The sequence below is a fragment of the Vicugna pacos genome, chromosome 30, assembly GCF_048564905.1.
Source record: "Vicugna pacos chromosome 30, VicPac4, whole genome shotgun sequence".
NCBI lineage: Eukaryota > Metazoa > Chordata > Mammalia > Artiodactyla > Camelidae > Vicugna > Vicugna pacos.
This window is the reverse complement of record NC_133016.1, coordinates 9,589,286-9,603,363: the sequence shown is the minus strand read 5'-3', so window position 1 is coordinate 9,603,363 and position 14,078 is coordinate 9,589,286. Positions and strand designations below refer to the sequence as shown.

General features: G+C 36.6%; 1 protein-coding gene across 1 annotated transcript in view; it reads right to left on the bottom strand.

Moving 5' to 3' along the window:
• VPS4B (vacuolar protein sorting 4 homolog B) overlaps positions 1 to 14,078 on the bottom strand; it is a 29,773-nt gene that overhangs the window by 11,849 nt on the left and 3,846 nt on the right. The window contains exons 2-4 of the mRNA XM_072952090.1: positions 7,027 to 7,138; positions 5,595 to 5,751; positions 3,303 to 3,370 (exon numbers count right to left, since the gene is read on the bottom strand). Coding sequence (XP_072808191.1) covers positions 3,303 to 3,370; positions 5,595 to 5,751; positions 7,027 to 7,138 — 337 coding nt within the window. The remainder of the gene's footprint in view (positions 1 to 3,302; positions 3,371 to 5,594; positions 5,752 to 7,026; positions 7,139 to 14,078) is intronic.

The following is a 14,078-nucleotide window of genomic DNA, read 5'->3' as shown; positions in this document are numbered from 1 at the left end:
ATTTTAAAGAAATGCATTATACATTTGTCTGGAAAAGTTTCACGCATTAAAAATATTTTTGAAATAGTGTGATGAGGAAGTAGTTGTTGGGGAGCAGCCTGCAGGGGTCAGGACAGGGTGGCTGGCTAGACAATCTAGGGTAAAGTCACTCCACTTCCTCATTGTGAAAAAAAAAGTAATACCACTTGCCCAAACTACTCAGACGAGTTAGTGTAAAGATCAAGTGACATCATGGATATTAGAATGCTTGGAAAAGCACCAAACATTACATCAAGTAGCTACAATGTTTGAATACACTAATTATGAAATACCTCCTATTTTTCCTTAAAAGAACTGGTGCTCTAATACTTTTCTTAACCACAGAAAGAAAAAATACTTAACAACTATAACTAAAGATAGGCAGAGGGATGGGTAAGTAGATAGAAGCGAGGAGGGGAGGGAGGGGAGAGGAGCAGGGAAAGGGAAGGGGGTGATGGAGAAGAGAAAGTGGACTCTTACAGATTTGCAATACTTTCCTGAGATTTGCCAGATTTTGTATTTGGCTTCTAAATAGACCTATTTACAGTTTTTGTACATTAACAAGGTTATTTAAAAGATTTAGTTTTTGAATACAGTGTATTCAAAAGTCACAGCAAACTACTGCAGTACAAGTACACAAAAGATTTACTATAGCTTACTGGCAAAACTTTCTAATTACCTTTTATCAAAAAAGCTTTTCCAATTTTCTACTATATAGAAATTGTTCAACTACAAATTATTAAGTAGCCTGTTCTAGGGTGACGTGTAGTTGTTTTGGCTTTTTGGTTTTTTTTTTTTTTGCTTTTTTTGGATGTATAATTGTTTTAAGTTTATCACTACTTACACAATCAACTAATTATCTATAAAATTAGTTTTACGGGTATCTTCTTCTCTTATGAAAGATCATCTATTGTTATTCTAAGAGTGCTAATACTCTGCAACTTGCTTTCCTAAATTATGAAAATCTTTAGTTGTACATTAAAATTAGACAAAACCATAAACATTTTTGCAGTCTAAGAGTTCAGATGAAGTATAAATTAAGAAAAAAGCTAATTTGCTTTTTCTTTCAGATTACATGAGAAATATACATGAGAAAATACTACATTTTCTGATAGGATTTTGTGTCAGTTAAATGAAAGTAAATTTATATATAAGCATCAGCTAGTCAACTGAAGTTTTCTGTCATGGATTTTTCTAAATATGTCATATTTTAACTTCACGTTTAATTAATATTTTTCTCCTTAAAGTTTAAACTAGGTGACTTTGGAATGTTTAGTGATAAAAGATTATTTAGCTAAAAGTAAAATTAATTATTAGACACTGATTAATGGTTTGCAAAATTAAAAGGAAATAAAAATTTTATTTGGAAAATAAAAGCCAAGCAATTTGATTGTTCCAATTATAAAAATTTAGTCAGTCTTTGTTTACATATTATTATACTAAAATTTAACCTCAAAGTCACTGCATATCAAAATTAGCTAACAGAAAACTCAAATCATAAACTCTTTAATTTTAATTAATCAAAACTTACACTTTATGTCATAACCTAAAACAGAAGTAAAAGATTTAGAAAACTGTTTCAGGAAAAAAGAGGAAAGATTCAAAAAAGGATATTATACAATGAAATCCATCAGCAAACCGAGAAACTAAAAGATGGAAAAAAAGGATTCTCAGGTATGAAAGGCTAAGAATCCTTTCAAATTCAAATTCATCCTGAAATTCCAAATAAATTTCCTGACTTAAATATTTTAAGCGTTTGTATTTTTATACATTTCTGGGCCTTGTCATAACTTGATAGGGAATTTAAAGAAAAATTCCCTATTAAAAATTGGATTGTATCTTTTTCAAAAGTAAAGAGAACAATCCAATTTTCACTTTGGAGGGGATGGAGCCAGAAAGAGGGGGCACAAAATCAAAAAGAACAAATAGAAAAAAGCTTTTTGCCACACAAGTAAGATAAAGCCACTTGGCACAGACCACGGGGCTGCTCCCCCACAAAAAATTACTGAGGATTAAGTGTGCCCACACTGCTCCAGGCAGTGGAGTTACTGCCTGGACTACACCCAGAAACCCAGTTACTGCCCTTGGACTACACCCACCACTGAAGTTCTCAGCAGGTAAAATTATCCCTGTTAATGGTAGTGTTTTCAAGATACTATCATTACAGTATACCTCTATACCTCCCAATAGGGTGGGTAAGACAGAAGCATTACCAAAACAGAGAGACTAGAATAGCAAGGCTAAGGATCTGGCCAAGCTGAGTGTGCTCACCACTCACTAAGGCTGAGACTATATGATAGATGTCCTTTCCAGTTACGCATTCTATTCGGCAAGGTTCAAATGAATAAAATACATATTACCAATGATTGAGCATAAAATCCAACTTGAAAAATCATTAGCTACCATATCAAGGAACAATCAAACCTCAGTAACTAAAGCAGCAGCAATTAAATAGGTATCTTTTTAGATACACAGAGCTACTATTAACTGAGTCCTGAGAATTTCTCAGAATATTAAGCAGTTTTTACATTGTCATTAATCTTTTAGCAGCCCTGAAAGGAAAGTACTCTTAATTTCCATTTTAGAGTTGGGGGTCTCAGAATCTTAGAGGTTAGGGAACTTGTCCAAGATGAGGCAGATTTAAGTAGCAGACCCCAGGGTGGAATCCAGAGCTGAATGGAGCTGATACCTATGCCCCCTCCATCATGCCACGACACTACAGCAGAAAACAAAAGTGCTTTTAAAGGTGTGGAAGTTAAAAAACTGAAGGCAGAAAGAGAGAAATGTAAATGGGAACACTTGAAGTAGGATCAAAAAGCAGATGAGGAAGACCAGGTAGAAAACATGAAATAAACCATCAATGAATGAGCTCCAGCAATAGCAGTAAAAGTCAAGTGTGAGCCCTAATTCATTCTGTTCCTCTTGACAGGAAATTTTAATACCATCAGATTTTATAGGGTGCTAATAGTATAACTGCTACCCTCTCTGAAAAGGGGAAAATAAGACAAAAAAATCAAAGAGAGTAAGCTTTTCAAGGCCAAAATAAAACTAAACAATATTTCTACTGCATGGAAAAAACCAACCCATTAGGGACTCTATGGAGCAAACACTATAAAAATGGTCTCAACAAAGCCAGCACATGACCACTGGGAACCAAAGCCAGTTCTTGAACCTCCTTTAAATACAGGGGGTTGGGGGTGGGGAAACAATTCAAACAGACAATTCACTGTGAGTTTTTCTTTTTTTAATAAGATAGTAAATTTAAAAATGAAATCTAAAGCAACCTTGAAGTTGATTCTGTAGTTTCTTTTTTTCAGGATCATCAGATTCTCCTTCCCCATCACTGTCATTCCTAATAAAAAGAATTTAATATATGCAAATGATCACTCATTGCTATCAAAATAAGGCAAAAATGAAGGAATGATTAATCTGAAATATCTGTAATTTAAATGGCAAAATAAGACATACACATTAAAAGTTATTATTTTATTACTTTTAAGAGTATAAAGGAAACTATTCAATATCTTGCAATGACCTTTAATGAAAAAAGAATATGAAAATGAATATATGTATGTATATGCATGACCGGGACATTGCGCTGTACACCAGAAATTAACATATTGTAACTGACTATACTTCAATAAAAAAATTTTTTTATAAAAAGAGTATATTACACAAAATAGTAGCAGTCATATTGGCATCAATATGGAATCATGAACAGGAAGGGGACAAAAAGACCAGGATGAAGTCAGGAACTAGCTCCTAATTCTCATGACATACCTATGCATGCATTAACTCATAAATGACCCACACCTCATTCTACAAAAGATTTAAGATGAATTACATGAGTGTTGTAAACAACTACAACAAACAAATCAGGACCAGACAAAACTATATATTAGAAAAAGAAGCCATTAACTAGAAGGAAAAAACCCAGAATATTAACTCTTTAAGGTACAAAGGTCAACAACCCTCAGTCTGAGGGTTCTGAAGGATGGATGAAGCTTCTAATGAAAATGAACTGACCCCGAAGAACAAGGAGATCAACCCAGTCATTTCACAACCAGGGATTTATTCTGAGGAAATGATCAGAGTTCAGGATATGACTACACGGATAATCATGCCCTTATTCTTCACAATAGGGAAAAAATTAGAAATAATTTATGTTCAATTGTAAGGATTAGTATGTAATAGAATACATTGCAGTCTTTAAAAATGATGTAGAAATAGTTTGCTGGAAAGATGTTCAAGATGTTTAGTGACAAAGTGATAAAGCAAAAAATACGGCATTACATCATTTTTCACATATAAGATATAAGGGGGAATAAAAAGCTTGACAGGTATGACCTCAAGATAGGATGGCTTGGTTATCACAGGATGGTGGTGTTATTTACAGGTGAAGTGGAATCTGCTAACTAATTCAGCTAACACTCATGCCAACCTCCTTCTCCCATGCTTTCTTGTGAAGGATGTACCTAATTGCCCTTCCTAGGCGCCCCTGCAGCTAGGGCTCCACAAGTGACCAAAGTCCTCCTAGAAGGTGCAAGCAAGCCACTGAGGTGCGGGCTGCCCACAAGGGGACGCAGCTGTAGATGAAACCACTGGCTTTGCTGAGGGTGCCATGGCAGGTTCTCCTGCCCGCTCCCTGGCACTGGACGTGCTTGGTGAGGGAGCAGGCAGCAGCGGTATCTGCTAGAACAACCCTGGTGGAGTGGGGCATCGCTCCCAGCTGTATGGCATCCAAATTGTATGTTGTCACCTGGAACCACTTCTGGCACCATGAAAAGAATGATCAGGTGACGTGAATAGACTGTTACCACTGCTCAGCACAGAGCTTGGCATGCATACGTTAGGTGCTGAATATACAAGTTCTGCTTCTGTAAGTGATGTATCTCCCGTCTAGGAAGACATTTCAGAAATGGGTTTTGATGTTTATAAATTATGCTGTGTTGTTTTCTTTACAATGACAAAATAAAGCAAATTCGATGCAAATCCCCCCAAAAAACTTTACATATGATATCCAAAAAATTACTTACATTATTAATTTTTCATTTTGTGCATGTGCTCAGTACTGACTAAGAGCCAATACCACTAGTCAAAGATTCAATTCACATATCACTTCCGTAATTTTAAACTTTAATACTACATAATAGCCAGAGGGTAAAGAACTGAGTACCATTCCTACCAAATGTTTTTTCTACTACTACTACCAAGCTGTCACGGAGAGCAATCTGAGTTCTATCATCCCCTGAGCTTGGTAAACAGGAGATTGACAAACTTTTTCTGAAAAGGACCAGACAGTAAATATTTAAGCTTTGTCACCCACACAGCCTCTTGTCACAACTACTCAGCTTTGCTGGGGCAGAACAAAAGCGGCCACTGACCACAGGTGCATGAATGGACGAGGCTGTGTTCCGATAAAACTCTAGTTAAGAAAATAGGCAGCAGGTCAGATTTGGCCCATGAGTCACGGTTTGCCAACACCTAGTTTAAACAAAAGGAATTTACTTCACAAATTAAATTTAACTTTATCTTGTAATGTGATACAATTCGATCTCACCAGGTAAAATACATACCCCTTCTCGTCAGCTGGACTCGGCTGTCCCTCCTTCACTGGCTTCTGTGGTTTTTTCTCTTTCTTCTTCAGGTACTCCTTTAGTTTTTCTGCTCTATCAAGATATTCTGTACATTTTGCCCTGATACTCTGCTTGGCTTTATCGCCCTGTGCTTCATCTATTAAGGGGCAAAGAGAGATTTTTTCCATTAGTATTCTACACAGACAGGTTTAAACTCATAGATACACTTTTCAACAAGGAAAATCTATTTTGGGGGAGAGAGAAAAGATCATCTCTAGCTTATGGGAACCAATGATGATTAACCTTTTCTACTCCTTCCTCCAACACAGCTGGATGCCAATGGTGATGTGAGTCAGAAAGAGATCTGAACAAGACACTAGGATGTTTTAAGTTAATGTTAAATAATAATAAAAATTATTTAATATTCTGTGGGTTTCATATTCTTCCTTTACATTCTGGGCAGATAGCTGAAAGCTGCTTGTCTCACAAAACCAGTCAAAAGACAAACAGAAATAAAGAAATGTTAACCATTTCCATTAATGTCTACATAAGCTTGATTTCAGAGTATAAAAAGTGACAGAAATCCCATATGTCAGGTGTATCATATATATAGTAATTTTACTAAATAAAGGCCCCAGGGAGGCAAAAGGAGACTTCAGGGACATATGCAGTGCACGGCATTGGCCCCACCTTATACGTTATGATTCATTCTCAGCTGCACTTTAATTTGACAGAAAAACCTCGGCATTAAATGGGGAAGCTCGAAAGAAAATACTAAATTATCCAATTGCTAAGATTTTTATTTAAAAATAACTAAGTTTGACAGAAAGACACTTTTCAAATGTCTTATTTCACTTATGTTCAGCATTAGGTTTAAAATCCACAAAGGCAGCCATTTCTTCCTTACTGTTGAATCCCAGTACCCAGAACAGTGTCTGGCATACGGGAAACATTAAGTACAAGTGTCCCCCAACCTATTTTTAAAACAGATTATTCTCAATGAGATGGTTAGAAAATGAGTAGGTTCAGATTACATAATTTGGGTATATTACTAGCAAAATAAAAGCTTACTTCCATTGACTATATGGCATTTTAATACGTTTAGGTGTCAAAGCTGTGCACACTTGTGGGCTGAGTACTTAAAAACTACTAACAGGCTAGTGGGACTTTTTTGCTAATGGTGATTTCTAATTTCCTGGCATTGTATTTCAATTTTTTTGGCAGCTATATTGCTGATTTATTCTCTCCATATTTCAAAAGAATTTCAAAATAATAAAATAATTTTGTACACCATATAATTCAGGATACAGTTGGGCTGAGGGCACCACTTTATTTTTCACTAAGTAGACATATTTCAATTTTTATAAATGAAATAGAACAATCTTTTCTTCTAGTGCTTTTAAATAAATAAACAAACGAACTATGACCTTACATTTAACTACATGGAGAAAATACTGTACAGCATGTTGGTAGAGCTGAAGGGCTTCCTCATAGTTCCCAGCTTTGTCTTCCTGGGCTGCTTTGCTAGCAAGATCTATCGCTTTCTGTTTGAAGGGAGGCAAAATCACACTATCAAAATCAAAACATAGTGTAAGCTTGAAGTAAATAATCATACTGCAAGTTTTCTTGAAAAATAAAAGCAACCTTAAAACAAAGCTATCCTTTTTTCTAAATCACAACTGCGTTGTATTGTAAATTGTAACTACACAAATTACATTCATTATATGGGTAAAAGCTATGTGAACACTGCTTTACCTAGTACCAATCACTAAGATTCTCAAACAGTTTTTCACTCAACAAAAGTCAAACTCAAGGTTATTAAGGAATAATTGAATTACATGAAAATTCAAGTTAAAAGCATTTATGGAAATTCTCAAAATCAAATGCTGCTATATCTAAAGCATGTAACAATAGTAAAATGTAAATGGTGTAAATCCTTTCAGAAGCAATGGGGCAATGAAAATATCAAGAATCTGAAAAACACTCAAATCTTTTAACCCAGTCATTAACTAAGTGGTTTACCAAGCAAAGACAATAACCAGAGAGGTCTTAAAAAACAAAAAACAAAACATGGAAACTTAAATTTTAAACAGCAGAAAGATACTACACAATATAATATCATAGAATTGTTAAAATAAAGTAACATTAGTGATAACATGGAAAAAGTATTTATAATGGAAGTTTTTAAAAAGCACAATACAATTTTTATATATAGCACAAGAGTTAGTATTTGAAACAATAGCAAATAGCACAGGAAAAAGATGAGAAGAAAATTTAACACAGCTTATCTTTGATAAAACTTAAGTTTCTCCAATTTTTACTTTTTCACATCTTCCAAAAATGTCCATAATTAATAAGAGCAACAGTTGCAGTATTAAAAACAGAACAAAAAGGGATAGACTGGGATTTCAAAATTGTAGAATAGATAAACAAGATTACACTGTATAGCACAGGGAAATATACACAAAATGTTATGATAAATCACAGAGAAAAAAATGTGACCATGAGTGTGTATATGTCCATGAATGACTGAAAGATTGTGCTGAACACTGGAATTTGACACAACACTGTAAAATGATTATGAATCAATAAAAAATGTTAAAAACAAACAAACAAACAAACAAAAAAAACCAAAACAAAACTAACTCTCAGAAATAGAGCCATATAAGTACGTCCAACTGAATTTTGACCAAGACACAGAAAAGCAAGTTCATAGAGGAAAGATGTAGGCTTTTTAAGAAATGGTGCCAGAGCAACTGACCATCCATAAGCCAAAAAAAAACCAGGGAGAATACTCAAACTAAACTTCGCAGTTTATACAAAATTTACTCAAAAGGGATCACTAACTTAAATATAAAATATAAAACTATAAAATCTTTAGAAAAACAAAGAATATCTTCACAATCAAGGGCTAGGCAAAGAATTCTTAGACTGGACACCAAAAGCACTATATATATAAAGCATATACATGTACATGTATATATGTGTACATATATTTGTATATATACACATAATGAAATCAGTATGATGTTGGCTTGAAAACAGATACATAATCAATGGAACAGACGAGAGAGCCCAAAAATAAACCAACACATATATGGTCAATTAATTTACCACAAAGGAGTACAAAATGTACAATGGGGAAAAAGACAGTCTCTTCAATAAACAGCACTGGGAAAACTGGATAGGCCTATATAAAAGAATGAAAACAGGCCACTATCTTACACCATACACAAAAATTAACTCAAAATGGATTAAAGATTTGAATCTAAGACCTAAAACCATAAAACTTACTCCTAGAAGAAAACATAGGTGGTAAGCTCCTTGACACTGGTCTTGGTGGTAATTTTCCAGACTTGATACCACAAGCAAGGCAACAAAAGCAAAAATAAGTAAGTGCAACTACATCAAACAAAAAAGCTTCTGCACAGCAAAGGAAAGAATCAACAGAATGAAAAGGTAACCCACTGAATGGGAGAAAATACTTGCAAATCATATATATCTGATAAGGGGTTAGTTAATAATCAGAAAACATAAAAAACTCATACAACTCAATAGCAAAAAACCCCAAACAATTTGATCAAAAAATGGGCAGAGGATTTGAAAAAAACACTTTTCAAAAGACATACAGATGGCCAACAGGTACATGAAAAGGTGCTCAACGTGACTAATCATCAGGGTCATGCAGATCAAAACAATTAGATCCTCACACCCATCAGAATGGTCATTATCAAAAAGACAAGAAATAACAAGAATTAAGGAGGGAGGGTGTAGCTCAAGTGGTAGAGCACATGCTCAGCATACACAAGGTCCTGGGTTCAATCCCCAGTCCCTCCTCTAATACCAACCAACCAACCAACCTAATTACCCCTCCCACCCCAAAGAAAAGTATCGGTGAATATGCAGAGTACAGGGAACCCTTTAACTGTTACAATCACTATGGAAAACAGTATGGAGGTTCCCCCCAAAATTAAAAATAGAACTACCATATGATCTAGCATGTCCACTCCTGGGTATTTAACTGAAGAAAATGAAAATACTAACTTGAAAAGCTATGTGCACCCCCATGTTCACTGCAGCATTATTTACAATAGCCAAGACATGGAAACAACCTAGTTCCATAGATAGATGAATGGATAAAGAAAAAAATAAATATATATGAAATATTTAGCCATAAAAAAGGAAATCTTGCCATTTGCAAAAACATGGATGGAACTTGAGGGCACTATGCCAAGTGAAGTACGTCAGGCCAAGAAAGACAAAAACCATATGATCACACTTATATGTAGATTGTTAAAAAAAAAAAAACTCCAAAAAGCAAAAACAAAAAATGAGATCATAGAGAACAGATTGGTGATTGCCAGAGGTCAGGACTGGATGAAATAGGCGAAGGAGGTCCAAAAGGTACAAACTTCTATTTATAAAATAAATAAGTTATGGGGATGTGATGTACAGTATGGTGACTACAATTAGTAATGCTGTATTGCATATTTTTGAAAGTTGGTAAGAGAGTAAATCTTGAAAGTTCTTACCACAGAAAAAAAAATCTGTAACTATGGTGAACAGACTAACGTTAACTAGACTTACTGAGGTGATCGTTTCACAATATATACAAACAGTGAATTATGTTGTACATCTGAAACTAATATAATGTTATATACCAATTACACCTCAAACCAAAAAAAAGAAAGAAAGAAAGAAAGAAAGAAACAGATAAACTGGACCTCATTAAACTTAAAAACTTTTGGTCTATAAAAGAACCTGTTAAAAGGGTGAAAAGACAAGCTACAGACTGGGAGAAATGACTATAACCACGTATTTGGGAAAGGACCAGTATTAAGAATATAGAAAGAACTCTCAAAATTCAACAGTTTAAAGACAATCAAAGTAGAAAATAAGTTAAATACATAAATAGACATTTCACCAAAGAGGATATACACATGACAAATACGCATATGAAAAGATGTTCAACATCACTAGCTATTAGGGAAATGCAAATTAAAACCACAGTGAGGTATCACTAAACATATAGCAGAATGGCTGAAATTAAAAATAGTGACACTACCAAATGCTAGTAAGGATACAGAAAACTAGATCACTTACATATTGCTGCAATATAAAACGGCACAGCCACTCAGGGAAACATTTATTTTTTTACAAATCTAAATATGCAACTACCATATGAATATGCGCTCCTGGGCATTTATCTCAGAGAAACGAAGACTCAGCTCACACAAAAACTAGTACTCGAACATTCTAGATGTCCTTCGGAGGTTGCACAGTTAAACTTGTGGTATACCCACAGCAGGGAGTACTACTCAGTAACAAAAGGGAATGAGCTACTGATACATAAAACTTGGCTGAATCTCGAGGAATTATGCTAAGTGAAAAGAACCAATCCCAAAAGGGTACATACTGAATGATTCCATTCATATAACCTCAAAATGACAAAATCAGAGATGAACAGTTTAGTGCTGTCAGGAGACAGAGATGTAAGGGGAAGAGAAAGAGAAGTGACTGTGGTTATGAAAGGGCAACTAGGCGGATCCTTCTGGACAGAACTTTTCTGTATCACGATTGTGGTGAGAGATACAGGAATTAGCCCACGCGACGGAATTCTGGCAGAAATAACCCACTGGACGTGCATGCGTACACCGCCCAGCCCATACACAGGGGTACAAGTAGACCTGGGCAAATCGGAGTAAGACGGAAGAACGCAATCAGCGTCAACACCCAGGTTGTGATACTGCCCTACAGTTTCACAACGTGCTCTCTCACTGGCGGGACAACTGGGTGAAAGGCACACAAGATCTGTCTGTATTATTTCACACAACTGCAAGTGAACCTATGATTATCTCAAAATGAAGTTTTTATTAAAAAAACTTTAATATCTTAAAACATGTAGAAATAAAGTACAGCATGGTTTATTAACACATTCCACCCGGTTTAATTTAGGTAGTAAAACTATATTCAACAGAAAGAGCCAGTAGAAAAAAATAATCATGGATATGCTATATTAAAAATAAGTATATAATTAAGGTAAGAAGTTACCTAAATAATCAGAAAACTAATCATATATTAAGAATATTATATTTTGAAGCAGTTGCTTGTGAACTGCCTACAGATGGGATAAATGGCAAGAAAAAGCCTTCCATCTCAGGGGGAAGAAAAGTAAATGGTGTATTTTAGAATTGATCAAATGTAGCAGTACATGTTCAAATAGCCTGAACTTAAAGCTAAATTTTCAAAAGTTTGACAAGCTCAGCAGGATATAAAGGGTGAAGTCACAGCACGTGGTCAACTGGTGGTCTGGTGCACCTGGCCACATAAAATGCACCGGAAGGCTCAGCCGGCTAAGTCACGTAGCAGAAGTGAGTTCTTTCCTTTTCTAGCTGTAACTTCCTTCTCATATTATTCTGAATTGCTGTACCATTCACCTCTTCAGCCATGCATCCCCTTCAGTTGCAGTCAGCCCTCTTTTAGGAACCAAAATGATATTTGTTGAAAGAAAACTCGTACAGTCAATATTTAACAAGCTAGCTCCAAATATGGTACCCATGACTTTAAAGCAGCTTTTCTCTGACGAGGGACATGTATGTATTTGCACTGTCCAATACAGGAGCCACCAGCCATATATGACTTTTGAAAGTTTTGGCTAGTGTGACTGAAGACTGAGTTTTAAATTTTATTTAAGTAAAATTTAAATTGCCACGTGTAGCTACCATATTGGACAGTACATGTTAAACCTTTAATCAAAGATGATAATTTCAGAGCATGCATCTGTTTTTCCCCTGCTGAATGCTCCACTTCACACTTGTTTCTGTTAGTATTTTTCATTTGAAATTAAATTACCTGTGTCTTGCATGATTTGGGAGTGCCAATTACTCTTTCAGAATATAACCCTGACCATCTCCATCGCTACCATCCTAGCTCAATCCACTATCACATTCGGCAAACCTACCACCTTGCCTCCTCTAAGCGGTCAGCCTGCTTCCACACTCAACACACTGAAGTCCAAGCAGCATCAGTGAAAGGCACCCTCTGATGACCTCCCATTGCAAACAATAAATCTCAAATGCTGGGTCATGACCTACCTACCTATTTGGACCCTGGCTCCACCTGGGACTTAACCTGAAGCCCCGAGTCTTCCTCTGCCTAGAACACTCTCCCCGCTCTTCCACAGATGGATGCACGAGGGTCTCCTTTTAGACACAGTTCAAGTGCCAAGTCCTCAGAGAGGCCCCTGATCCTCTATTTCAAAGGCTGCACCCCATCCCTGCTTTGGGCTCCCCCCTCACTCCTGCACGTGTCCCATCTCTGACTATCACGACGTTCCCTTGTATATGCATTTATGGGCCATCTCCTAATATACAGGGAAGGCCCACAAGGACAGGACTTCATCTGGAGCGCTGCATTACCCCAGAGCCCAGCACAGTGCCTGGCATGCAATGGGTGCTCAGAAAAATTGTTGAACACATGAAAAACTCCACTATTGCTTTCTGAAAATCGTCTTCCTTCTTGTTAGTCACCTCTGTCATGTCTAACAACTCTCTCCACTGGACATTTCCATCAGCATACAGACAGCCCTCCTTTAGAAATCCTTCACACTAAAAACCCTTCAGCTTGGTTCTGTTTCTCTGCCACCTTCAGAGCCCATGTCCCACCATGGTGGCCACTACTCTTTCCCGTTCCTTTTCTTCTACTTACTCCTCAGCTGCCAATCTACGCTCTGCCCCTTTTCTTATCAATAAAGCTGCTCATATCAAGGTTCTCTGTGATGCCAGATCCAAAGGTCACCTCTGTCTTCATCCTAATCTTTCCTCAACATTCTACAAAAAGCCTCACTCCCATCTGGAACACTGCTCTCTGTTGAGCCCCCAAGCACCACTTCCCAGGTTTTCTTTCCCTCTCTCCCAAGCTCCTGCTCAGTCTCCTTTGCTGGGTCCTCCTCTTGTACCTGACACTGAAATAACTGGGTTCCTCAGGGTCTGGGTGGGAGCTTCTTTCTGTTTACTCCCTCCCTGTGTGAGCTGTTTTCAATGATTTAAGCTGATTATCTTCAAGCTGATGACTCTCAAATGTGTTCAATTTTAAAACACATCACTCTTCTGCTTAAAATCCTTCCAGTGGCTTATTTCTGTACATGTGGGTTTTGTTTGCTCTGGCCTGTCCTCTCCCATTAGAATACTATCTCCATGAGCACAGGAGTCATGTCTCTTGTACTGGCTTTTTTACACTCTGGAGTCAAGCACAGGACCCGGCACGAGACTGACTGAGTCTATTACCCCAGGACCAGTCAGGATCCGGTCATCAACATGGAAGTACAAAGGCTGGTAACATCTGGGACTGAACTTTTCAGATTAGGAGACCATGACATGCCCACACTAGACAATCCCAAGAAACTGGGTAAATTCCAGAACCATCTATTTCGGGAGGAAAGATGTCCCAGCCCCTGTCTTTCAAGGCTAATCCTTTCCCCTGTGC